At 39.4% G+C, this 25584-nt stretch overlaps 2 protein-coding genes, 1 non-coding gene and 2 pseudogenes across 4 annotated transcripts in view; 2 read left to right on the forward strand and 3 right to left on the reverse strand.

Annotated features, from left to right (window-relative positions):
- Positions 1-4730, reverse strand: part of LOC112039096 (E3 ubiquitin-protein ligase RFI2) — a gene marked incomplete in the record, with an annotated part of 7643 nt that extends 2913 nt beyond the window's left edge. The window contains 1 exon segment of the mRNA XM_065762315.1: positions 4222-4730. Within this exon segment, the coding sequence (XP_065618387.1) occupies positions 4222-4369 (148 nt within the window).
- A 3528-nt stretch (positions 4731-8258) lies between these two features.
- Positions 8259-11233, reverse strand: LOC112040982 (APO protein 3, mitochondrial). Of its 2 annotated transcripts, XM_065762317.1 has the most exons (4): positions 11216-11233; positions 10378-10777; positions 9287-9717; positions 8259-8989 (listed from the first exon to the last, which is right to left on the reverse strand). In XM_065762317.1, exons 2-4 carry the CDS (start codon positions 10749-10751, stop codon positions 8580-8582), a joined length of 1215 nt encoding a protein of 404 aa, XP_065618389.1. In that variant the 5' UTR covers positions 10752-10777; positions 11216-11233; the 3' UTR covers positions 8259-8579. The 2 variants fall into 2 exon arrangements, with proteins under 2 accessions (XP_065618389.1, XP_065618388.1); XM_065762316.1 differs by lacking the exon at positions 11216-11233 and having other exon boundaries at positions 10378-11127.
- A 558-nt stretch (positions 11234-11791) lies between these two features.
- On the reverse strand, positions 11792-12547 carry LOC112039192 (uncharacterized). The gene is made up of 2 exons (XR_010624491.1): positions 12060-12547; positions 11792-11872 (listed from the first exon to the last, which is right to left on the reverse strand). It is a non-coding gene; the product is annotated as an uncharacterized LOC112039192 (transcript).
- Positions 12548-12710: 163 nt separating this feature from the next.
- LOC136062774 (prohibitin-3, mitochondrial-like) lies at positions 12711-13671 on the forward strand (annotated as a pseudogene).
- A 7004-nt stretch (positions 13672-20675) lies between these two features.
- LOC112039019 (prohibitin-3, mitochondrial-like) lies at positions 20676-23796 on the forward strand (annotated as a pseudogene).
- The last annotated feature ends 1788 nt before the right edge of the window (positions 23797-25584 follow it).

Genomic DNA, 25584 nt, shown 5'->3' on the forward strand with positions numbered 1-25584 from the left:
TTAAAAAAAAAAAAAAAAAATGCCCCGAAGGTCATTGCACGATTTAAAAGCTTATATTGCTCTAACTTGCTTTAATAAGAACATTATAAACGGTTAGTCATGTTTTATGCAATAAAACTAGTGGATATGCAATATTACATTTAAACCAAGGGTGGAGCTAGGGGGGGTCAAGCGGGGGGGCAACTGCCCTACCAGCCCGCCCAAAAATTACCCTTAGTTTTTATAGTTAATACTTATTAAAAACCCTTGCCTACTTTTTTTTTTTTTGGGGGAGGGGGGGGGGGGGTTGGACTATCTTCCTACCTGGGAGGAACTTTATCTTACCAAAAGCTCTACTCACTCACACTTAATGATAATTTAGCCAACTAATTACGTTACTCTATCTGTTTCTTTGGTCTTAAAACAAAGCAAAACTTCTAAATTCTAAATGAACCAATGTGCAACCTTAAGTCCTCTACTAGCATGCTTTGTGCTAAAGTTTTTTAGTGTGACCCTACCGTAATTTAGCAAAGAGGCCTTGATCAATCCCTTCAAGAATAATGTCTTGCATACCAACGTGGAAAGAAAACTGTACCGCTTGGAAAGCCTCCATCTATTGTGAAGTTTGTTTGATAAACCCCCTCCTTGCTTAGCTTATAACGTATGACTTTTTCCTTTTTCTTTTGTGAAATTTCTTGTTCATGTAGTTAATTAGCCATCTTCTCTATTATTTTAAAATTTTTAAAAAATATTTAATGTCTATTATGGTTTAGAAACTAGAAAGTGTGTAATATATATATATATATATATACCATATTAGAGAAAGAAAAAAACCCATTATTTTTTACTTTAAAAACAATAACCCTCAATATTAATTAATAAAATAAACTTTATACGATTTTTTTTTTCTTAAAAAAAAGGGGGAACAAGGTGTTATGCCAACCCTAAAGTAAATGCAATGGGGACCTGATTGCTCCAACACCAAAGCAAATGAGATGGGGGCACGAGGTATTATGTCAACCACAATTATTAATTATTAATATTTAATTATCAGCAATTATGTTTAAAAAGTAATGAGAAATTTATGTTTTGAAGTTACGTGGAAACAAGTTATATGATGTTTGTAGGGTTAGGATTTGTGGTCCAAGCTCAAAACAATAAATTTGTAGAGTATGGGTGAAAGAGTTAGGTTACGTATTGGATTGACAACAATGAATCACAACTTTCAAACACAAGCCAACATGAATTTACACGTAAAACCTGAAAATCCGAAGAGCTATACTATTGTTTATCTGATGAATAAAAGTCTTAGGGTTACAGTCAAGTTCTCTTTTTTTTTTTTTTTTTGTTCTTCTTTTTTCCTCCCATTATGAGTCTTCTTCCTCTATATAGCCACCCTTCTCCTCATCTCCATCGTCCACTTGTTTCTCATCCATGAGTTTGCTTGAGTACATGTCACGTCAAGCATCTTCTTTTAGCTCTGTGTGAGTGGCGGTAGGTTAGGATGCACTGTTCAAGGGTCTTCTCCACATAAATGCGGCCAGAAAAGTTGCTGCAGAGTATTAAATACGGTGGTAGTAGCTTTCCCCTTAGATATTTCTCCATCCTTATCGTTTCCCAGCATATTCAGAACTTATCTTGGTCAAGTGGAGTCCTCGAAAGGTCATTTTGGCCTTTCACACACTCAATTGATTTATAATATTTGCATCAGAAGATTACAACCTCTTCGGACAGGAGATATCCTCTTGGGATTGTAATAATTCTTCCTTCTGAGGGTCCCACTTCCAGATTGGCCCTGCCTTTTCCATCTCCTTCTTCTCGGTCGCAAAATAGCTCTCCTATGGGCTTTCGGTCCATTATGTTGGGCTGGGCCTTTTTCCCCCCACAATGTTAAATCTTGGAAGTATGATTAAAATGTTTACTTTCATAAAGTTAGAAGTTTTCAAAGAAATTAATTTCTAAATTTATAAATACTATACTTTTTGTAGACATCTAATAGGGTTCCTATTTTCTCTCAAACTTCCCCTATGCATGATGCTTTGATTTGAGTATTTTATGGGTTTATTTTACAATTTAAATAATGTGAAAATAAAGAAATTTATCTTTCATTCGAAATGTACTATTTAAGACAAATTTGCATAGGATTTTATAGTTTTAATTATTTTATCGTTTGTTTGTTTCTTTCCATTCAATTTGGTGGGAATGCATAAAAAAAAAAACTGCACATATATATATATGTTTTGGGCCTTTTGGCTGTTACTATAATTCTAACCATTGTGGAAAAAAAGAATTAATTTAGTATATATATTAGAAATATAACATGGAAAAATTTGAACCCACTATAATCCTGAGTCATTATCAAAAGGTAGAGGATAGACATAAAAACTTAATAAAGTTTTGAAGATCGATCATCCAAATAAAGTATCCAGAACATTTTTGCTTTGGAATTCACAACTACTCCAGGAAAAATCGTTGTTTAACAACGATGTAACCTATAAAACAAAAAACAATATAATAATAAATAGAGAACAAAATCCCAAAAAAATTTACTGCAAAACTCAAAAAAATAGTTTTGTGCAACACGTGTACTTCAAACTATATAATTCCTCAATTTAATTTTCAAACGGATAGACTAAACAATTAGGTTGCGAATAATAAATGTGGAAAATAACATACATAACACATGCGCAAAATAAGAAGAATACTCTACATGCAAATCATTATTAAAAAAATCAGTGATATGGTAAAATTGATATAACTCAAAATAAAAATAAGTTTGTTTGTGTGTTTTGTGTAGACTGTAGAAATAGTTTACACAACTTTTATGAGTAATGACTAATGACCATAGAGACAATAAACATGTTTTTATTGCAATTTAGTGTGATCTCTTTTTGAGCCATGCTTCTCATCGCAATCTTCCCAAACTTTGATCAATGTAATATCATGAAAACAAAGACCTATAATGAAATGCTCGACTTTCTGGCCCAGTGCAGTGGCAATTTGTAATTTGAGAAAACCAAATAGGTCGGTGCAGACAAAAAAACTCCCCCAAAACCGGCTGCACTAACCAATGAACACCCCTAGCTTCTACACTTCATCCATTATGCTCTTATTATATGATTTACATCCCTTTTCACCTCTCCATCCTTATAAATTATTGATCCAAGATATAGTTAAACACTTACTCTTTGGTATCTCTTGGCCATTAAGTTTTACAATTGTTTTATTTTTGATTCTAACTTAACTAAGCATACATTAAATTTTTTTTTTTGATAGGTAATAAGAGTATTATTACTCAAGATGTAAAAAAGAAGAAAGCAAACACAAGGTGTTCATGATGATGAACACAAGCAAAAGCAACAAACAAAAAGGAAAAAAAACTCAAGGTGCAATACGAAGAGAAGAATGAAACTCAATGATAGAATAACAATTCGAGGAGCCCCAACACCTAGACCAATCAAACAAAGTCTTCTAGTATAGAGCCTATAACTGAGCCAATGATTTCTCAGTATCCTCAAAAGAGCGCTGATTTCTTTTCGTCAAAACAATCCACATCAAACAGCTAGGAACCAAATTCCAAATATCTGAATTAAATTTTCCCAGCCAATAGCTCCAACAAAACACCAAGCTTTCCACAGAGCTTGGCATGACCCATTGGATCCCAAAAAACATATGCACCCACAGCGAGTGAGCTACAAGACAATGGAGGAGGAGATGATCCACAGTTTCATCATTACAACAGCACATACAGCACCGATTCACCAAAGTGTGCCCCTTAAGCATAAGATTATCCAAGGTAAGAATCTGCCCATGAATGCTATCCACAAAAAAAAAAAAAAAAAAAAAAAAAATGTCGCCTTCTTAGGAATCTTAACTTTCCAAACACCAAAAAAAAAAAAAAAAAAAAAAAACCATATCTATACCGTAAAAGATTTTATTACAAGCACTTAAAATTCTACAACCACAAAATTATAAAGTATTACCACATAAAAAAACCAAACAATCACACATCAATTAGCAAAAGAAAAATCTTAGGTCACAATGACACAACGCAATACTCTCTCAGAAATTCAACTTTATTCTACATAACCCCCAATATTTTTGCCTTACTGCTTCTGTTTTAAGACAAACCCAGGTGCCAAAGTTCCGCATAATTCAACAATTTCAATCAAGAACCAAATTTTCTTCAGAACCCACTAAAAAAAACTGCCACAAAAACAAGAAAAACAAAATCAGGCTTACCCAGATGGAACTCATGGCCACATTGCAGTTTAGCCCTGGATCTTCTCCCATTAATATTCAAGACCAAATCCAAGCAAATCGAGCATGAAACTCCAGAAGAAGAAGGTTTTGGTTCCAAAACCGCAACCCCCTCACCATTACCACCCATTTTAGAACTAGAACTAGAAGACGATGGTGAATGATCACTTTGTCTCCTTCTCTGATGAGCCCACCTTCCCTTGTCCTCCACCAATCAAAACCCACAACCTTTTTTTTTATTTCGTTTCACCAAAAAGTCTGAATCTTTCTTTCTCTTTCTCTTCTCTGTCTCTGTGCCTGTGTCTCAGTGTATGTGTTTACCTTCTTCTTCTTCTTTTTTTCTCTCTCCGACCTGTCAGATTACGTGGTTCGGAGTTCGGATTCGGACCTTACATGGACTGTCTTTGGAATCTACGATAATATACTATGGAAAATGCTTTACGGTGTAACGCACACACCAGAAAAACTGGTCTGGGCCTCTCACAGATTTCAACTTTCATTTGAGGAACCACGTCGTTTTAAGCTTTTTTTTTTTTCATTAATAGGATGCATGCACGAATTAATTAAAATTATATGTTAAAAAAATATTAATTATATTTAAATATTTTACTTTATGAGTCACATCAAAATTTAATATAATTTCAATAAAAATAAATTAGTAAATTATCTTATTATTTAATAAATTATGTGTCAATTCCTGATCTGCAATGTATAACCTTTAGTCTACTACTCTACTATATTAAAACACAAATTATGGTGTATAATTAAATTAATTACATGAAATATTAATTTCATCTTAAATTACTTGAAACTTTTCATAATATAATTTTAATTTATTAAAATTTAGATAATAGATTTTAATTTAAACTAAGTTATTTTAATAATTAATGAGAGTGTAGCTATTTATTTTAAAGAGATCATTTGACACAATTATAACTTCTAGATTTAATTTATGTTTATTTAGTATTTAGTAATTGTGGCAATATTTTAAGTTATAAGTGACCACTTGCAGAATTAATTTAGACTTTTTGTAATGATTAGATAAAATCTTGACTTCTTGTTGCTTTAGGTAAAGGGTATTGTTACCCTTAATAATTAGTTCTTCAAAATATTTAATTACCAAGCTATTGTGCTCTGTCTATTTGTCATGTCACATTTTTAGATCTAAGGGTGGGAAAATAAAAAACATTGATGCATAGTTTACCATTGACATAAAATTTGAAGAATTTATACGCACCAATTGTAATTTTTGAATGACTTCCAAAAAAGCTATCTAAATTGGATCAAATTCAAAGGTAATAGTAACACACATTGGTTCGTTTTGTCAAAAAATTACTAATTCAGAAACATACAAACAATGCCGGCTTTTTTGTTAATTGTAAATTATCGGTCCAAAAGGTGTGAAGCAATTGTTGTAGTTTCAGACAAGTGCCCAATGGTGATGTAAATCATTGACCAACTTTACTTTCAGACATTTTTTTTTTGTTTGTTTGTGGTGGGTTCAACGTCAATACCCAGATGTAATTATTTAGGGTTGTAAACGAACCAAACTTTGTCGAGTAGTGTATGTTTGAGCTTGGCTTATCAATAAAAATCAAATGCTCAAACCTGGCTTGAGCTTGAGACAAGCCTAAAAATAATGTTTGAACTTAAGCTTGTAAGAATGCCAAAAAGCTTGAGCTCGGCTTGGCTTAGCTTGATTAATTAGTCAAGCCAAGGTCGAGCTTAATATCAAGATCAAACTTGAGCTTAAGTCAAGCTTTTTAACTTGGGATCCAAAAAAATTGTATCATCAAATGCTTATCTCACCAAAAATCAAGTAAACAAATATATATATATATATATATAATATACTCATTTTATCATGCTTCTAACAGCCGTAATTAGAATTTGTTCAAATTACAACTTTACATAATTAAATCTACCAATCATCATTTATTGTTTATAGCTTGAGTAATTATTCAAAATACAATTTTTGTATCCACATTTGTCATTCGTACAACTATAATCTTCACAAATCTAAATAAATTAACATTTCAAAACACACACACACACACACACACACACATATATATAAAAATAAACAAGTTATAAATTAACATTCTAAAACATATGTGTAATGTCATAATAATAAGTTTATTTAATAAACATATATCAAGCTATAAACGAGCTTAAGCTTGGCATGTTTTGTATCAAGCCTTATTGTTCATGAGCTTGTTCACGAACATTTTTTTTTGCTTAAGTTCAGCTTGTTTATCAAACAAGCCTAAAACTAAGGTTCAAACTTGACTTATTTGTAAACAAACGAATATGAACGAGCTTTTTATCGAGCCAAGCCTGAGTTGTTCATGAACAGCTTGGTTCATTTATAGTCCTATGTAATTGTAACAACTAGGCCGAAAAACAATTTCTTTAGTCTCTGCACATAAAATTACTTTAAATTGTTTTGTTTTGCCTTGCTTTGGGACTTGAATAAAACTAGTTCTTGATTTGGTGTTAGCTGTAGTGTTCAATAAATTAAAGCATTGGAAAAGATTAAGTAGTGCTTGTTAATAATTGAATATTAAATATTTCTTAGAATGAGCTTAGGGTATCTACCAATAATTGATTAGTGAACGTAAAGGGTGGTTGGCTTAAAGGTTTAAAAAGCCTCATGAGATCTATGAGGTCTTAGATTTTAAACCTTTAGCCGAGTAACTCAGAACTATTCTTAATAGATTTATTATGGTAATTTTCTAATGCGTGTGGTATATAATGACGATAAAGGACCCCCTCCAATTTCCTCCCATTTTTAATTGAATGTGTGTGACATGTGACATGTATTTAATTTTATTAGATTCTACATGTCTTATATCTAAATAAAAATTGGAGGAAATTGAAAGATTCGATGAAAGGGTAAAAATATAAAATTTAAAATTAAAGCAGTGATTAGTGAATGTTAATAGGTTAAAGACGGCCAAATTTATTCTTATTGAGTTATTGCCCAAGAGATTAGAGCATTCCCATCAAGATGAGTAAAATTTTTAGCATATACCACCTCAAAACTCAAAATTTTAGCTTTTAACAACTCATTTTACAATTCACCAAACATCAAAGATTCTATATTTTTTACCATTTCATTTAAATAATATAAACTACTCATTAAAATAATAATAAAAACAACTACACAAAACTATAACAACCAGCCAACCCCCCTCCTCCACCACCCCTACCACCACTCCACTTGCCATAACCACCATTGTAGCAACCACAACCCACCACAACCACCACCACCACAAGTCACAGCACCACTGTGACTAGTCACAGCACCACCATTGTAGCAACCAAAACCCATCACACACACAAACCCAGATCGGTGACCCACGACCCACGCCCCACGCTGAACCAAAACCATTACCACAAACCACAACAGAAAACCCACCACAAAACCTCCATCTCCGCCACCACAAAACCCACCACCCACCCACCCCGATCTCAACCCCAACCAAAACCCACCACCACCCACCCACCTCGTTCTCAACCCCAGCCAAAACCTACCACCCCGAGCTCAACCCTAGCCAAAACTGTCGCCGAGCACCACCGATACCCATCAAATCAGACCCACGAAACCCACCAAATCATGACCACAATCGCCGACCACAAACCATTGAAGCTTAACGGAGATCAGATGCTCATTAGAACGAAGGCAGCGTGATGAAAAGGGAAGGGAGATGATGCCTGGGTTGTAAGGGAGAACCAAAGAACGAGAGGGAGAGTCTAAGAGTTTGAGGGAAAGTATGAGAGTCTGAGGAGAGAGAGAATTAAAATCAATAAAATATTATACAATACTGCTATAGTGCGCTCTCAAAAATGAGAGTGCACTGTAGTAGTATTGTAAATTTTATAGCATATAAGAGTTTTGATGGAGTTGGTTTTTGGAGGTTCAGCCGCTAAAAAATAGCATTTATAGCATTTAGAAGGCTTAATGAGAATGCTTAGAGACACAATCCTGCTTACTATATAAAAGAGTGGCTTTAAAAGCAAGAGAACAAAACTAGTCTCATTTAGCTCAAGAGCCCAACTTATATAAGTGAACAAGAGCATATTGAAACAAACAAATGTATGTACAAAAGCTTCATTTCCTTTTTCCCCGAGAGAGAGATTGTACCCCCATGCATCCTAGATCATTCGTGCAAAACTAGTAGATAGTGAGATATGCACAAGTTTTGCACATGCTATTTGTGCACATACAGGTTTCACACTATAACAATTAGCAAAGAAGACACAGTGGGGGCAATTGACAAAGCTCGCTTCTTTTTTCAAATGAGTAGGCAGCATCTGACACTAATTCTACTCAAACATTATACGACCCACTTTAGTTCATCTAATACAGGAACTGCAACATCTTCTCTCATGACACCTGCATAATGATCACCCACATATGCCCCTGCTTGAGCAAATAGTTCCACCACTGCAGGCAGCATACCATAGTACCTCTTCAAACCATTTACAAGTGGCTCACCACTATGCCTATCTCGAACATGCCGCACATACACTGGAGGAATTAAATCATCAACTGTTGCCTCCTGCCAAGCATGTTGCCCATCCCTCATCTGGTGTTTAAAAGCTTGGCAATTCCTTACCTTGTGACCCTTAGGCCCCACTTGCATCTCTGAACAATATCCACAAGTTTGGACAGCATACTTCTTCATAAGTTTTGATGCTCCTGAACGCATTCTTTCCCATGCCTCCATACCTTGAACGGCAATAGCTGCATAAATGCGAGAGCATTAGATGCTTGTGTAAAAAAGTGGTTAAGAACTTTTAACTTTTTTTCCCCAATAATGGTTAAAATCTAGTAAGTAAATGCTAATCAGGTCCTGGAGAAATAATCTTCAAGAATTATAAAAATGATAAAAATGAGAACTGGAATAATAGTCCATGACACCCAAGACACCAATGGCAATTGAAGGGCTAGAAGAATCATAGATTTTTTAGGAGTAATCTTCTGATGAAAAGAGTCACAGATTTCTTCAACTTGGAAAAGAGTAGCTAGAAGAAAACAGACCTTGTACATCATCGGAATGCAAGTCAAAAAACTTGTCTTCTTCACTCGACTTCTTTTTCTTATCCCAAAACCCGTATGTGTTAATATCTTCACCAGGTGTGTCCTCTTTGGGAAATCTCCGCTCAAAATCTATAATTTTACCCGCAAGACTGTAAATAGGGAAGGTCCTTCTCCTTGTAGGGTACTCGGGTATGTCGAAACCTGCTTGAACACACAATTCTACAATTACTGGAATTCGATCCACTTGGAGCTGCTCATTATGAGAAACAGCTCTCCCTACCCGGTCATATAGATGAAATGATTCTACAAGAGGCAAAATATGCTCCACACCTCCTCTTTCCCAAGTGTGCTCTTTGTTTTTCAGGCTACCAGCAACATCGCATGTCCTAATTCTGTGCGGTGGATCACCAACATGAACCTCTCCACATAAGCTGCATACAATAGACAGCCATTTCACAACACAGATTTTTCCCAAAAAAAAAAAAAAAAAATTACCCATAGGTGTTGATTTTTTTTTTTTTTTAACTCCATATCTAGTTTAATTAATTAAGGACTTAACATAACCAGATTTTCAGGATTAATGTTCACATGTAATGCCCATTGTTATTGTTGTTTTTCAAGGTAAATAAATTCATCAATGCCTACTATTTCTTAGAATTGTGATTTTCTGAAAATTGTATCATCTATCTTTTGAAAATGTTATATCAGGTTAAACCAACATTACAATATTGCATATGTGAAAAAAAACCTAGTAATTGACCTCTATGGTAATGGAGTGAATATAAAAATGTTTTAATATCAGATTCTTTGTTTCATGATTCATGAATCTAGATATAAGCCATTTCAATTTAACTAAAACCCTTAAAATATACTTTTTTTTTCCCTAACCCACTAAGAGCAGAATAACACGCATTAATTGTTCTTTTCAATAAGTGCCATTTTCTTTAACTATAACTTCAAGGATGTTTTGTGGGAATCCCATCTATTTAAAGGCCACACATCACTAGAAATTCGACCAACAGCCTTACATAGTTACATAACTGATTACTCAAATCAAAATTTTTTAAAAATAATGCCTTTTACGGGTTTACCTGCAAGAAAAAATAGCAATGCTCTTAACAATCCTCGAGACACAAGCATTAAGCTTGGCCCTGGCAGCATACACTTCATGAGCAACTGGAACTAATCCCTTGACCAACAGTCCATTTTCAGGAGGCCGCAGAGTGTTCTCCTGCACCATCTGCTTCTCTTTCCTCCTCAACCTAGCCTCACGCTTGAGTTCATTAACACTCGTCACCAATGGCTTCCTCTCAGACTTCTTACGCTTAATTGGTAGCTCCACATGAGAAGAGCCAGTTGAATACCAACCACAGAAATGCTTGTTTATCCCTATAAAGTTTTCAACAGATCTTTCTGTGATTATATCAAGCAAGTTTACCACGTTTCTAATACGTCCACGCAACATTTCTGCTCATGAAAATTTACCCATCTCTGCAATAAACAATAGCACAAGATTTACATATATAATGCATCAAAAAAACCATCACTCTTCAAACAATTCACATTAATAAAAATCAGCTTAGAACTTTGGCTACTTGCATTGCTTCAGTTATTGTGATAGTAACATTGAATTGGCAGTATAAAATCACTGTTTAGAGACTCATTTTAACATCTTGGAATGAAAATATGATATGGTAAGTGAATTCGTATGAAATAAAAAATGCAGTACTGTCACTCAAGCATTTAAGCAAACTCGTAGCAGGCAATGTTACTCTGCCGATAACAGGGTTGCTCTGTTTGAGGAACAAAAAGAGGTTTTACGTTAACTAATACATAAGATTATGTCAAGCTGTAAAAGGCAGTAATTAGTAAACCCCAACAACGAAATTTGAGACTGAGAGTACCAAGAATTGCAGAACAATAACTTACCTTTCCTTTCCTATTGTGTATTTGAAGGGCTCCATTGGTGGGTTTGAATGGGGCGATGACAATTACAATTTGCGATTTTGGGCCTTTATGGGCTGGGCTGGGCTCATATGTTATTTGTTTTATTTTTGCTTATTTGGTTAGTGAAAGACTGAAAGGAAAAAAAATCACTCAAATTAGTTTTTTTTTTTTTTTTCCTCTCTCTCTCTTTTTTTAATGCTCTTATATTCATTTACATCACTTTTACATTGATATTCATAACTGATAAGGAGATGACTATATTTTAAAATATTTCACATTTTTTTTAACATAAAAGTGAAGGTAAAAAAAATTGTATGTAAGAATATCATTGCCCTTAAAAAAAAAAAAAAAAAAAAAAATGGATCACGTCCATGTTTTTTTTTTTTTTGTTTGGGGATTAGCGCCTGGTATACTGTTTATGAAACATAAACAGTGTATCAAGTATATGAATCAAAATTTTTATTTTTATTTTTTTTTTTAATAAAATAAGCCGATCCAAACACGCCTCTAATAATTCAGAAAAAAATTAAAAATAAATAAATACCGATTTACTGTGGCAAGATTCTCTGGCCGTTTCAATAATTCGAGCAGCGATCTTCTTCAAATCAGCCTCCACCATCGGTAAAACTTCGGCGGCTCCTAAATATTATCCATCACAATCAATAACAATTCACTCTAATAAACCAAACTTACCCCAAAACAAAAATAATATTCCACGTCTATAAATCCATTTCAAGCTATATAAATATAATATCATTTCGAATCATTTTGTTATTGGGTATTTGATGAAATAAAATATGAAAAAGATGGAAGTTTCATTTTTTACCAGGTCCGGCGAGACCTAAGGCGGAGGAAGCAGTGGGTTTGGCGTGGACGAGGACGAGCTTGAAAGGATGGTTGGAGGCGTAGGGTGTGAAGAAGTGATCCAGAGTCCACTCTAAAGCGTAGGTGCTGTGCTCGCTGTCGTCGATAGCTAACACCATCACTTGCTTTTCTGATACTGCTTCTGCTGGGCTTGCCATTTTCGAATCTCTCTCTGTTGAATTGAAGAGTGACAATCAGAGCTTTTGTTGTTTCTGGAGTTTATTAGTTTATGGATTTGGAATACTTGGCATTTGGACTTTATAGAAAGAGAGGAGACATAATTGGACGCTTTCTCAGTTTCACGGGAAGCCACAGATGACTGGTAATGAGGAAAACGACGTTGTCGTTTTCTGGTTATCCACGTAACTCATTCGATGCTTCATGATTCCCGTAAGGCGTAAGCTAAGTGCTATGAAAATTCGGGTGATGATTTGGGTTAGTGTCCATTAATACTGGATGGTTGAGATTATAACATATGTCAATTTTTTAATACATGTCATTATTTTAATGTTTCAGCATACTACATGCACTGACCTAATTCTCACCTGACAAATTCTATTGCTTTTGGTCAGAGGATTTTGCCAGCTCAGCTTCCAATAATTTTGTATACGCAATGTCATTCGAATTTTGTATTGTAGTGGCGATGACTTAGAGCATTCACAGCAGTGGAGGCAAAATTTTAGCTATTTAGCTACACAAAAAGTCACTTTATCTATTTTACCTACATACATGCTGCAACAGTGGATCTATTTTAACTTTCAACACAATAAAATAATATACACATCACAATAAAATAATATATTCAATACAATAAAATAATATATACTACTACAAAAAAACAACCACAGCACCAACCACAACCACCCTACCATCAGTCACAGCCACAGCCACCACCACCACCACCACCACCACAACCAGCAGCCCACAGCAAGAAAGAGAGAAAAAAAAAAAAAAAAAAAAACTCACCCCCAAAATCCACCTCCACCATCGCGGCACAACCAAACCACAACCACCATCACAGTAGCCTCAAGCTCAACCAAAATTAACCGATCGCATCTGTGGAATTCTCGATGAAACCGTCGGCGAAGGCACCCATTTCCTCATCCTATGGCTCCAAAAGCCTTTCATCTTCGACATCCGCACGAAGCCCCCACACTTTCTCCTCCGTCTCCGGCACCAAGGACCTCCAGATGGCCAACTTAACCCTTTGCGTCCTCTCGCGCCCTGAGGTCACACGCCTCCTTCAGATCATCCAAGCCCTAAGTCTCGAGTACGACGAGAAGGTCCTCCCTTCGATCGGCAACGAGGTCTTGAAGGCCGTCGTGGCTCAGTTCAACACCGATCAGCTCCTCACCGAGCGCTCACAGGTCTCGGCGCTCGAGCAGAAGCAGGTGGCGTAGCAGGAGGCGGAGAGGTCGAAGTTTGTGGTGGTGAAGGCGGAGCAGGAGAGGCGCGCCGCCATCATTAGGGCCGAGGGAGAGAGCGAGTCGGCGAAGATGATATCGGAGGCTACTGAGAAAGCTGGAACGGGATTCATTGAGCTCAGGAAGATTGAGGCCATGAGAGAGTTTTGAGAGATGATGTTCAGATGAGAGAGAGAGAGAGAGCACAGAGTGACTGAGAGAGAGAATTAGTTTTTGTTATTTTAATCGGGTGGGAGTAAAATATTATTATTTTTGTTTAGCTATCTGCTACAGTGCACATCTATTTATAGATGTGCACTGTAGCAATTTAGCTAAAATTTTTAGCTATTGCTCCACTGTTGTGAGAGTGTTTTTTGTGTTTGCGGAGCTAAATTTTAGCAATATAGTATTATAGCTACACTGCTGTGAATGCTCTTACCATCCATTTTGTGTATGGTTAATCATGGATACTAAAGAGGTTAAAAATATGGGCTGACAGATCGCTATGAAATTAGGCTTGGCGGTTCTACATCTGTGGGCCGTTAGAGGACAGACCCAACGAGAGTGCGGACGGATGCAACAGGAACAGATCAAGTGCCCATGTGGCAGTCAGAAATCCTAGATGGGAAATACTTACGACCCACATTTAGCCACCGTAGAATCCCAAGGTAAATGGAACCCTAGCACAAAGAGGATTCTGGAAGATACGCATACTAATGAAGATCTTCTTTATAAAGAAATGTCTTGTCCATCACGTTTGGGATTGCATAAAGAGGATTCCTATAAGGAAAAGACTTCCACACCAAGGAAAAGAGGTCAACCTTCTACTACTATAAAATCCCTTATACCCTCACTGATCAAGGTACGCATAATTTATCATTCTCTAGCACTATAGAGTTGTGAGAATAATTCTAACTTGACCTTCGGAGGGTATTTGGCCGGCCCCACACTGGTGCTCTCTGTTAGGTCTTTCGTTTTGTTGCGCAGGTGATATTGCGAGTGTGCGAGTATCGTGTGGCTCACTGGTGATATTTTCGGCATCATCAGTTCGCGCCGTCTGTGGGAAATAATCACGATTTGTAAGCCATATATTATCGCTTCTCGGACAAAAGAGTTGCATGGTACTCACTCGCTTGATGGCAACCACCAACGACATCCAAAAAGAGGAACCACCCACGACTGCCCTCAAGAGACAGGTCCAAACTCTCACCGCAGCTGTGGAACGTCTCACCAAACAAAACTGTGACCTAGAAGAACAGCTACGCCAGAAAAACACAGCACCAAATAATCAAAGGGAGGACTAAGAAGGTACCAGTGCCGTGCGAAGAGATCGAGAGGGGCCCGGAGGTAGCAACGCCCCAAGCAGACCGGAACGGCAAAATATGAGCCTTCCATCCCTCATGGATACGACTTCGCCTCCTATTGTCACGGAGATGCAGGCAATGAAGGAACATATGGAAGTCATGATGAACGCCCTCAAGGGATGAATGTCCAGCGATTTTGATGAGTTAGTTAACCGAATCGACTCACCATTCATTGCCCCCGTCAATTCCTTCCCCCTACCACATAAGTTTCGCATGCCACAGATAGATAGTTACGACGGAGTCAAGGACCCTCTAGATCACCTAGAGACCTTCAAGACTTTGATGCACCTTCAGGGGGTAGCAGATGGAATCATGTGTATGACCTTCCTTACAACGCTGAAGGGCCCCACAAGGATATGGTTCAGTCAGCTGATGCCGAACTCTATCAGCACTTTCAAGGAACTAAGCGCTCAGTTTACTGCACACTTTATTGGGGGACATAGGTATAAGAAGTCCACGGCGTGCTTGATGAGCATCAAGCAGCGAGAGGACGAGACACTAAGATTTTACATAACCCGCTTCAATAAGGAAGCGCTTTCAATCGATGAAGCCGACGACAAGATACTTGTAGCAGCCTTTACGAATGGGTTGCAAAATGGTAAATTTTTGTTCTCTTTATAAGAAAATGACCCAAAGACCATGTCGGAAGTACTTTACAGGGCCACCAAGTATATGAATGCTAAAGACGCACCACTGGCTCGAAAGGAAAAGCCCAGGAAGAGGGAGTGACAGGAAGACATACGACAGGACTAAGGGCGGAAGATGCAGAGGACAAGAGACCGAAGGGATGAAAGGTGCTTTAAGCCCCCGGGAGGGAGATTTACAAGCTTCACCCCGTTAACTGCCCCAATAGACCAAGTCCTAATGCAAATCAAGGACGAAGGGGCCATAATCTTTCCCGAAAAGCTGAAGGGAGACCCCAATAAGAGATCTAGAGACAAATATTGCCGCTTCCACCATGACAATGGCAATGACACAATCGATTGCTACGACTTAAAGCAACAGATTGAGGCCCTTATCATACAAGGGAAATTGCAGAGGTTCATCAGCAAAGAGAGAACGAATCCACCTCCTCAAGATCAGCCCCCCTGATGAGATAACAAGCGTCTCAGACCCCTCGTTGGGGACATAAGGATGATTGTAAGGGGAACAGTCACCACTGGGTCATCCAAAAAAGCCTGGAAGACTTACCTTAGGATGGTCTAGAACGTCCAGCTGACGAGATCCATGTAAAAGATAGTACGGAGAGAAAGCCCCATCATCGGGTTCTCCGAAGAAGATGTGTGACGTCTTTACCACCCGCACGATAATGTGCTTGTTGTTAGCATACGTGTGGGAGACTACAACATGCACAAGATGTTGGTCAACAATGGCAGCTCAGCAGACGTCCTATACTACTTGGCGTTCCAGCAAATGAGGATTGACAGAGAACAGTTGATACCGATGAACGCTCCGCTGGTTGATTTTGGAGGGACAAGGGTATTCCCACTAGGTGCAGTCACACTTTCGGTAACAGTAAGTGATTATTCGCAACAAATCACTAAGGATGTAACATTCCTTATGGTCAACTGCTCGTCCGCCTATAATGCTATCCTCGGACAACCAACCCTTAACTCATAGAAGGCGGCAACATCAACATACCACCTAATGATCAAGTTCCCTACCGATTATGAGGTTGGCGAGTTACGAGAAAATCAAGTAGCCGCACGCGAATGCTACATTGCCATGCTGGAGATGGAAGACCACCAGCAGACAATGTGCATAGAAGAGCAATAGACAATAACGGAGCCGGTTGAAGAACTAGAAGAGGTAAACCTTGATGAGTCAAGACCTGAACGGATGACTAGGATAGGGACATTGGCCAGCCAGCCAATATGTTTGTTGAGGTTCAAAATTGGTCACAAACTAAGGCCCAAAGAAATAACATGTTGGGCTCATTTCACAAAAATAAATAAATAACAAGAGCTAAGAGAAAAAAAAAAGAAAAAAAAAAAAGGAAGACTGAGCCCACACAATAAAGAAAAGAGAAAAGAAAGAAGAAAAGGGCAAGGGGCCCAGAGGATTGGGATCCAGAGACCCACGAAAGAACAAAAAAAGGCCCAAACCAGGCAGAACTAGCAAATCAAAGAAAGCCTAGTAAGAAGGGCTGGGCTAGGATCCTAGAAGTCCCTAGAGTCCGGGGATCCTTGGGCGTGAAAATTAAAATTGAAGCAAATTCAAAGAGGGATAAAAGACAAAGAGCATGCGGGTCTCATGCTCTAGACGTGCAGTGGGATCAGAGAGTATGAAGCAACAATGCAGAAGTCGTGATTCCAACCATTTGGAGGAAATGACAAGGAAGAGCACAACTGAAAAAGCTAGAGAGGTGGAAGAAAAAGCCAAAGACCAGCTAACGGAGAAGTCTGGAAATGGAAAATCAGCTGAGGGACTTTCGTTTGGTCTCACCAAAAGCAAGAAGCTATGAGAAAAAAAGGAAACAACATGGCCCTGAGCAAACTGGCACGACACGAACTCTAGGGGGCAAAAGAGAGAAATCACTAGTACCTCGAAGCCTGAGTTGTGCTATAAAAGGAGGAGGGAGTCCATGCTGAAAGGGGATGGGGATTTGGAATAAAGATTCATTTTTTGATTAGATTATTCAGGCGTTCATGACCATTTTCTGGATTATCAGAAAGAGTATAGAGCCATAGGAAGAGCTCTGTAAAATTAAAAGAAAACAAAGGAACCGCTCCCGGTATCCCAGAGACAGCCACTATAGCACATGCTCGAATTCAACAAATTCAAACTTTGCAAGTCTTGGAAGCTTGAATAGTTATCAAAGTCTGTAATTTTTGAACTTAGTTGAACCTTGTATCACGTCTTAGTGAGCATGGTAATCATAACAAAGGGAAATTAATAAAATGCACCTCACTAATTTGAGGATCCCTAGCTTTTTCTTACATTACATTTCATTTGCTGTGCATTCCTTTGCTGTTGAAATGTCATTCAATACAGATATTTTTGTTTGTATGTTATTTGTATTGTAGGGAACTTGTTTTGTGCACCATTTGGTTCTTAAACAGTCTTTTAGCTGCGGTGAACCAAGCCCAGTCCACCAAGAATATTTATTTAGCCCAGGATCTTTGGGCCACAGTGCTGAGAAGAAAAAGACACTCTCACATTTTGGTGACTTCACTGGGGACTAGGAAAAGAAAAGGGAAGGAAACAATCCCTTCGAAGAGCATGCCTCTAAGACCAAGGAATAGCAAAGGTGCTAATATGCCACCCGCGGCCTCTGAGCCCATAGGAGAAAATGAAGTGGCCTCTAGACAAAGAGGAGAGGTGCCCCTGACAGAGCAGAAAGTCATGTCAGAACAAAGAAATGCAAGGCAGGAGCCAGACCCCATGGCTCAGATGACTGCAATGTCGAAAGACTTGCAACAAGAAGTTCGCCTTCTCAAAGAAGGCAAGACACAGGAAGTCAGGGATAACGCCCCCCTCGTGGGCAACCAAGATAGGACCCAACCAGAATGAGGGTCAGCGGTGGGAGGAGGAACCAACCCCCAGTACCTAACACTGGCAGATGTCAGTGCCCTCTTGGACCAAGAAAGGGAAAAACTTTCAAGGATCCCCAAGCAATTTTCTCGGGATCCCTCATTCCCACCAGAACTCCTTGGCAAGTCATACCCTAAGGGATATGAACCACCAAAGTTCCATCCTTTTGATGGAAGGAATGGAAGCGCAATAGAACTCGTGAGTAGGTTCATCCACACTATAGGCCCCTACGCAGGAAACCGAGAGCTGTGTCTAAGAGAGTTTGCTAAGTCCTTAGTGGATAAAGCATATACTTGGTACACTACTCTGAGACCTGGGTCCATTAAGACCTGGGACGAAATGATGGAGAAATTTTGTGCAAAATATTACCCTTGTGAAGACAATGTCACTTTCCAAAGTCTTTAGATGGTAAGGCAAAGGCCTGGAGAAGATCCCGACCAGTTCATCAAAAGATTTGAAGATATGTTCCTAGACTGTTATAGGGACCATGAAGAAAAAGAACTCGTAGAAACTTGCATATCTAACATGCTCTTCGATTACAAACTCAACCTCAAAAATTTATGTATCACATAGTCGCTTACTTGTTACAGAGAACTAGAGGGATGGCGCAAACTATGAGGGCAAAGAGGACGCCAGTGTCCCAAGCCATGGCAGCATCAGTGGGAGAAAAAAGGAAGAGGCCCGATGAAAAATTGTTCTAAGAACCACCGGTGATCCCATGTACCGTAGAAGAGCTAAACCACGTCCTGGACAAATGGATCGGGGATGGAGTGGTTAGGCCATTCACTGTGTCCAGACAACCAACTAAGGAAGAAAGGAAAAATCCTTTATTTTGCAGGATTCATAATTATGTCAAGCATTCCACCAAGGATTGATGGACCCTCCGTAGGCTCTTTCATAAGAAGCTAAGAAAAGGAACCCTAGAGCTTACCCAGAAGGAGCCAGAAGTACAAAGGAACCCCTTGCCCAACCACAAAGGAAAGGGGGTGGTGGCTGTAGTAATCCATGGAAACCCAGCAGAAGCAGAAGAGCCAGAAGGATCTTTCCACCTAAACACAGTCAGGACCCTCCAGAAGAATCCCAAGTTTAGATCACTATTCAACCAGCTGGGATTTGGACCAGAAGCAAGAAGGGTCGCCACGGAATCTCTCATAACTATAGCAGCAGATTCAAGTAAACTTTATAAAAACAATGTTCTATGATGAGTCAGAACCTGACGATGAGAGTCCTATGCCAGGGACCCCAGGAGCACCTATCTTGAAAAAGGAAGAAGGAGAAGGTACCCATAACTTAAGAGACCCCCTGAAGAGAAAAAGGCAAAAGAAGGATCCCAGCACCTCAGGATCCCGGGAATGCGTAGTAGTACGGGAACTCGGGGGTAGATTAATTTACTGCTTGTGAAGGTGCGCGGGACCTGAGTGCATCATGTAGGAAGGTCCCGGACCACTAGAATGTATGGTAGCTCAAGAGGAAATCCCAGAGGAACCAGTTAAAGAGACACAGATCCAGCCTGAGGAAGAATTGGAAGAAATAAACATGGGAGCTGAGTTAGGATCCCAGAAGCCTGTTTTCATCAGTAGCCAATTGACAGCACAAGAAAAGGAGCCACTAGTAGCCCTACTCAAAGAATACACGGATGTGTTCGCATGGACCTACGATGAGATGCCTGGTTTAGATCCTAAGCTGGTGGCTCATGCTCTCAACGTAGACCCAGGAGTTAAACCAGTAGTCCAACCAGCTAGGGTCTTTCACACTGATGTAGAAGCCCAGATAACCTAAGAGGTCAAGAAGCTGCTAGCAGCTGGTTTTATCAAGCCCATTCAACACCCCAAATGGCTTTCTAACATAATACCTGTGAAGAAAAAGAATGGCCAAATTCGTTGGTGTGTGGACTTCCGCAATCTAAACAAGGCATGTCCAAAAGATAAGTTCCCTCTGCCTAATATTGACCTCTTTGTGGACTCAGCTGCAGGAAGTTCTATGTTCTTATTCATGGATGGGTATAGTAGGTACAACCAGATTCGCATGGCTTCCAAGGATGCTGAGAAAATAGCATTCAGGACCCCAATTGGGAATTTTTATTACACTGTGATGCCCTTCGGCCTCAAAAATGCAGGGGCCACGTACCAGCAAACTATGACAACCATCTTCCACGACATGATGCATAAGGAAATGGAAGATTATGCAGATGATATTGTGATCAAGTCAAAAACTAGGATAGGACACCTCTAGGTACTTGAACAAGTTTTCAAAAGATGCAGAGAATACAAACTACGCATGAACCCCATGAAATGTGCCTTAGGAGTATCTGCGAGAAAGTTCCTCGGGTTCCTGGTACATCACAGAGGCATAAGTGTAGATTCAGCCAAAGCTGCAACCATTGCCACCATGAAAAGAACAACAACAGTGAGGGAGCTCAAAAGCTTCCTAGGAAGGGTCTCCTACATCAGGAGATTTATGCTAGGACTAGCTTCAGTCACAGGTGGCTTATCCAAACTATTAAAGAAAGGAATTGAGTTCACTTGGGGAACGGAACAACAGGAAGCCTTCCAAAGGATTCAGCAGATTATGAATCATTTACCCACCCTCCAAGCACTAGTGCGTAGGCGACCTCTGCTACTGTACTTGGCATCAAATGCCCAAGCAATAGGAGCCCTGCTAGCGCAAGAAAATGACAATGGAAATGAGCAACCTGTTTACTATGTAAGCAGGACACTTAAGGATGCCAAGACCAGGTATCCCAGGATAGAAAAGGCTTGCCTAGTGTTTATTTACGCATCCCAGAGGCTGAAGAGGTATTTCTTAGCTCACCAAATCCTTTTAGTGACTAAGTCACACCCCATAAAAGCACTCCTGCATCAGCCCCTTCTAACAAGAAGAATAGCATAGTGGTTGGTCTTGCTTTCTCAATATGACATAGGCCTCAGGACCCCCAAGGCTGTCAAAAGTCAAGCCATAGCTGACCTCCTAACATAGTTCCCAGGGAGTGAGGAAAGCTCACTAAGTGAAGAGATCCCAAGTGAGGTAGTAGTAGCAGAAATCCTAGGAAAGAAATGGACAATGAGATTTGATAGGTCAGCTACAACAACCTCAAATGGAGTGGGAGTTGTACTAAGCTGTGAGGATGGGGACACCATACCCCTGTCTTTCAAGCTTGGGTTCTCCTGTTCCAATAATGTAGCTGAATATAAGGCATACTTGACCGGGCTAACTATAGCACTCAGTATAGGATTAAAACACATGAGAGTACTAGAAGATTCCAATCTTGTAGTTTCTCAGGTGAAATGTGACTTTGCACTAAGGGAACAAAGTTTAGCAGCCTATAGGACTTGGGCGCAAAGGCTGGAGCAGGAATTTCAAACCTTTAGCATAGAGTACACACAGAGAAGTGAAAACAGGTTCGCAGATGCGCTTGCCATCCTAGGGTCCCAAGTACCATTCAAGGGAAAAGACACTCTGGTCAAAATAGGAAGTTAGGAGCATTCCATCTTAAAAATCCTCCAAAAGATATCCCCCGGAGAGTTCAAACAGTGGGACTAGAGGAGCAAAGTGAAAGAAAAAAATGAAAGAAACAGGATCTGGAGGGAGTGTCAAGGAGCTGAGGGACTACGCTCTAATAGAAGGAGAAATATATAGGAGACTGCTCGGAGGGATCCTATCTAGATGTATCAATGAGAAGGAAAGGAAACTAAGGTTGGAAGAACTACATACCCAAGTCTGCGAGACCTCAGAAAAGATCAGCCTATATAGGNAAAAAAAAAAAAAAAAAAAAAAACCCTTGGTTGATCTCTTTTTGAAAGTTGTAGAGCTTGTTCTTTGCCCTAGTTTGGTCACTTAAGAAAATGGGAAAAGCTTATTAAACATAGGCTGTTAAACTCACATTTCTAACTTGAAAATTGTGACTTCAAGCTATAATTTCGGTTGATTTTTCGTATGTGTAAATTGAGTAATTCTTAAGTAGTTTCAGAATATAGTGACATAGTATTTCCTCCTTTCACATGTAGTTTCAGGATTAATGTTCACATGTAATGCCCATGATGAATCCCAATTAATTAAATTTATAGAAAGATCCATCATGAATATGAGATAAAAGGAGCATTTCGTTCCCGTACTCAAAGAGCACTTAATAAGTTCCGTGTAATCTATATATATAATAGAGTATGTATAATAAACATTGCTCATAATGGCAAGTAACTATTATTTAGCTTTACATTATCCCCCACGAAAAAAGAAAAAGAAAAAAAAAGGGCTTTTCAAAACTGTTGACAATATGTTATTGGAATAATTGCATATACTGTTCACCTAAATTAACTAGACTAGATAAAATGGCTAAATAACAAAATTTTCTCAGTTATTATTTTACCGTTTTACTGACTTGACAATTAACATCAAAATTTGTTTTATAGTAATCGAGCTTTATTATTTTGTTGAAAATCCACACTCAACCTTAAAATTTTGAGATTAAATCTTAATTGTTGTTATTGTATAGCACTATTGAGTATTGGAGTTGCGACCGGTAAATTTAAACCTTAAAATTTCAGGCCCAATACATTAGTTCGTAAGATGTGCTAAGCATTCAACCAAAAATAAATAAATTTGTAAGTAGAGCTAAGCTTGATTATCCAGGATGTTCAATTATATGGTTTACTGCTAATTGCATGGTTCTTTGCTTAAATGGTGCTGATACAAGGATGCTCAGATCTTCAATTAGAATCCAAAATTACACAATTCACCACCACCAGCAGCCCACAGCAAGAAAGAGAGAAAAAAAAAAAAAAAAAAAAACTCACCCCCAAAATCCACCTCCACCATCGCGGCACAACCAAACCACAACCACCATCACAGTAGCCTCAAGCTCAACCAAAATTAACCGATCGCATCTGTGGAATTCTCGATGAAACCGTCGGCGAAGGCACCCATTTCCTCATCCTATGGCTCCAAAAGCCTTTCATCTTCGACATCCGCACGAAGCCCCCACACTTTCTCCTCCGTCTCCGGCACCAAGGACCTCCAGATGGCCAACTTAACCCTTTGCGTCCTCTCGCGCCCTGAGGTCACACGCCTCCTTCAGATCATCCAAGCCCTAAGTCTCGAGTACGACGAGAAGGTCCTCCCTTCGATCGGCAACGAGGTCTTGAAGGCCGTCGTGGCTCAGTTCAACACCGATCAGCTCCTCACCGAGCGCTCACAGGTCTCGGCGCTCGAGCAGAAGCAGGTGGCGTAGCAGGAGGCGGAGAGGTCGAAGTTTGTGGTGGTGAAGGCGGAGCAGGAGAGGCGCGCCGCCATCATTAGGGCCGAGGGAGAGAGCGAGTCGGCGAAGATGATATCGGAGGCTACTGAGAAAGCTGGAACGGGATTCATTGAGCTCAGGAAGATTGAGGCCATGAGAGAGTTTTGAGAGATGATGTTCAGATGAGAGAGAGAGAGAGAGCACAGAGTGACTGAGAGAGAGAATTAGTTTTTGTTATTTTAATCGGGTGGGAGTAAAATATTATTATTTTTGTTTAGCTATCTGCTACAGTGCACATCTATTTATAGATGTGCACTGTAGCAATTTAGCTAAAATTTTTAGCTATTGCTCCACTGTTGTGAGAGTGTTTTTTGTGTTTGCGGAGCTAAATTTTAGCAATATAGTATTATAGCTACACTGCTGTGAATGCTCTTACCATCCATTTTGTGTATGGTTAATCATGGATACTAAAGAGGTTAAAAATATGGGCTGACAGATCGCTATGAAATTAGGCTTGGCGGTTCTACATCTGTGGGCCGTTAGAGGACAGACCCAACGAGAGTGCGGACGGATGCAACAGGAACAGATCAAGTGCCCATGTGGCAGTCAGAAATCCTAGATGGGAAATACTTACGACCCACATTTAGCCACCGTAGAATCCCAAGGTAAATGGAACCCTAGCACAAAGAGGATTCTGGAAGATACGCATACTAATGAAGATCTTCTTTATAAAGAAATGTCTTGTCCATCACGTTTGGGATTGCATAAAGAGGATTCCTATAAGGAAAAGACTTCCACACCAAGGAAAAGAGGTCAACCTTCTACTACTATAAAATCCCTTATACCCTCACTGATCAAGGTACGCATAATTTATCATTCTCTAGCACTATAGAGTTGTGAGAATAATTCTAACTTGACCTTCGGAGGGTATTTGGCCGGCCCCACACTGGTGCTCTCTGTTAGGTCTTTCGTTTTGTTGCGCAGGTGATATTGCGAGTGTGCGAGTATCGTGTGGCTCACTGGTGATATTTTCGGCATCATCAGTTCGCGCCGTCTGTGGGAAATAATCACGATTTGTAAGCCATATATTATCGCTTCTCGGACAAAAGAGTTGCATGGTACTCACTCGCTTGATGGCAACCACCAACGACATCCAAAAAGAGGAACCACCCACGACTGCCCTCAAGAGACAGGTCCAAACTCTCACCGCAGCTGTGGAACGTCTCACCAAACAAAACTGTGACCTAGAAGAACAGCTACGCCAGAAAAACACAGCACCAAATAATCAAAGGGAGGACTAAGAAGGTACCAGTGCCGTGCGAAGAGATCGAGAGGGGCCCGGAGGTAGCAACGCCCCAAGCAGACCGGAACGGCAAAATATGAGCCTTCCATCCCTCATGGATACGACTTCGCCTCCTATTGTCACGGAGATGCAGGCAATGAAGGAACATATGGAAGTCATGATGAACGCCCTCAAGGGATGAATGTCCAGCGATTTTGATGAGTTAGTTAACCGAATCGACTCACCATTCATTGCCCCCGTCAATTCCTTCCCCCTACCACATAAGTTTCGCATGCCACAGATAGATAGTTACGACGGAGTCAAGGACCCTCTAGATCACCTAGAGACCTTCAAGACTTTGATGCACCTTCAGGGGGTAGCAGATGGAATCATGTGTATGACCTTCCTTACAACGCTGAAGGGCCCCACAAGGATATGGTTCAGTCAGCTGATGCCGAACTCTATCAGCACTTTCAAGGAACTAAGCGCTCAGTTTACTGCACACTTTATTGGGGGACATAGGTATAAGAAGTCCACGGCGTGCTTGATGAGCATCAAGCAGCGAGAGGACGAGACACTAAGATTTTACATAACCCGCTTCAATAAGGAAGCGCTTTCAATCGATGAAGCCGACGACAAGATACTTGTAGCAGCCTTTACGAATGGGTTGCAAA

The sequence above is a fragment of the Quercus suber genome, unplaced genomic scaffold (genome assembly GCF_002906115.3).
Source record: "Quercus suber isolate HL8 unplaced genomic scaffold, Cork oak 2.0 scaffold_451, whole genome shotgun sequence".
NCBI classification, from domain to species: Eukaryota; Viridiplantae; Streptophyta; class Magnoliopsida; order Fagales; family Fagaceae; genus Quercus; species Quercus suber.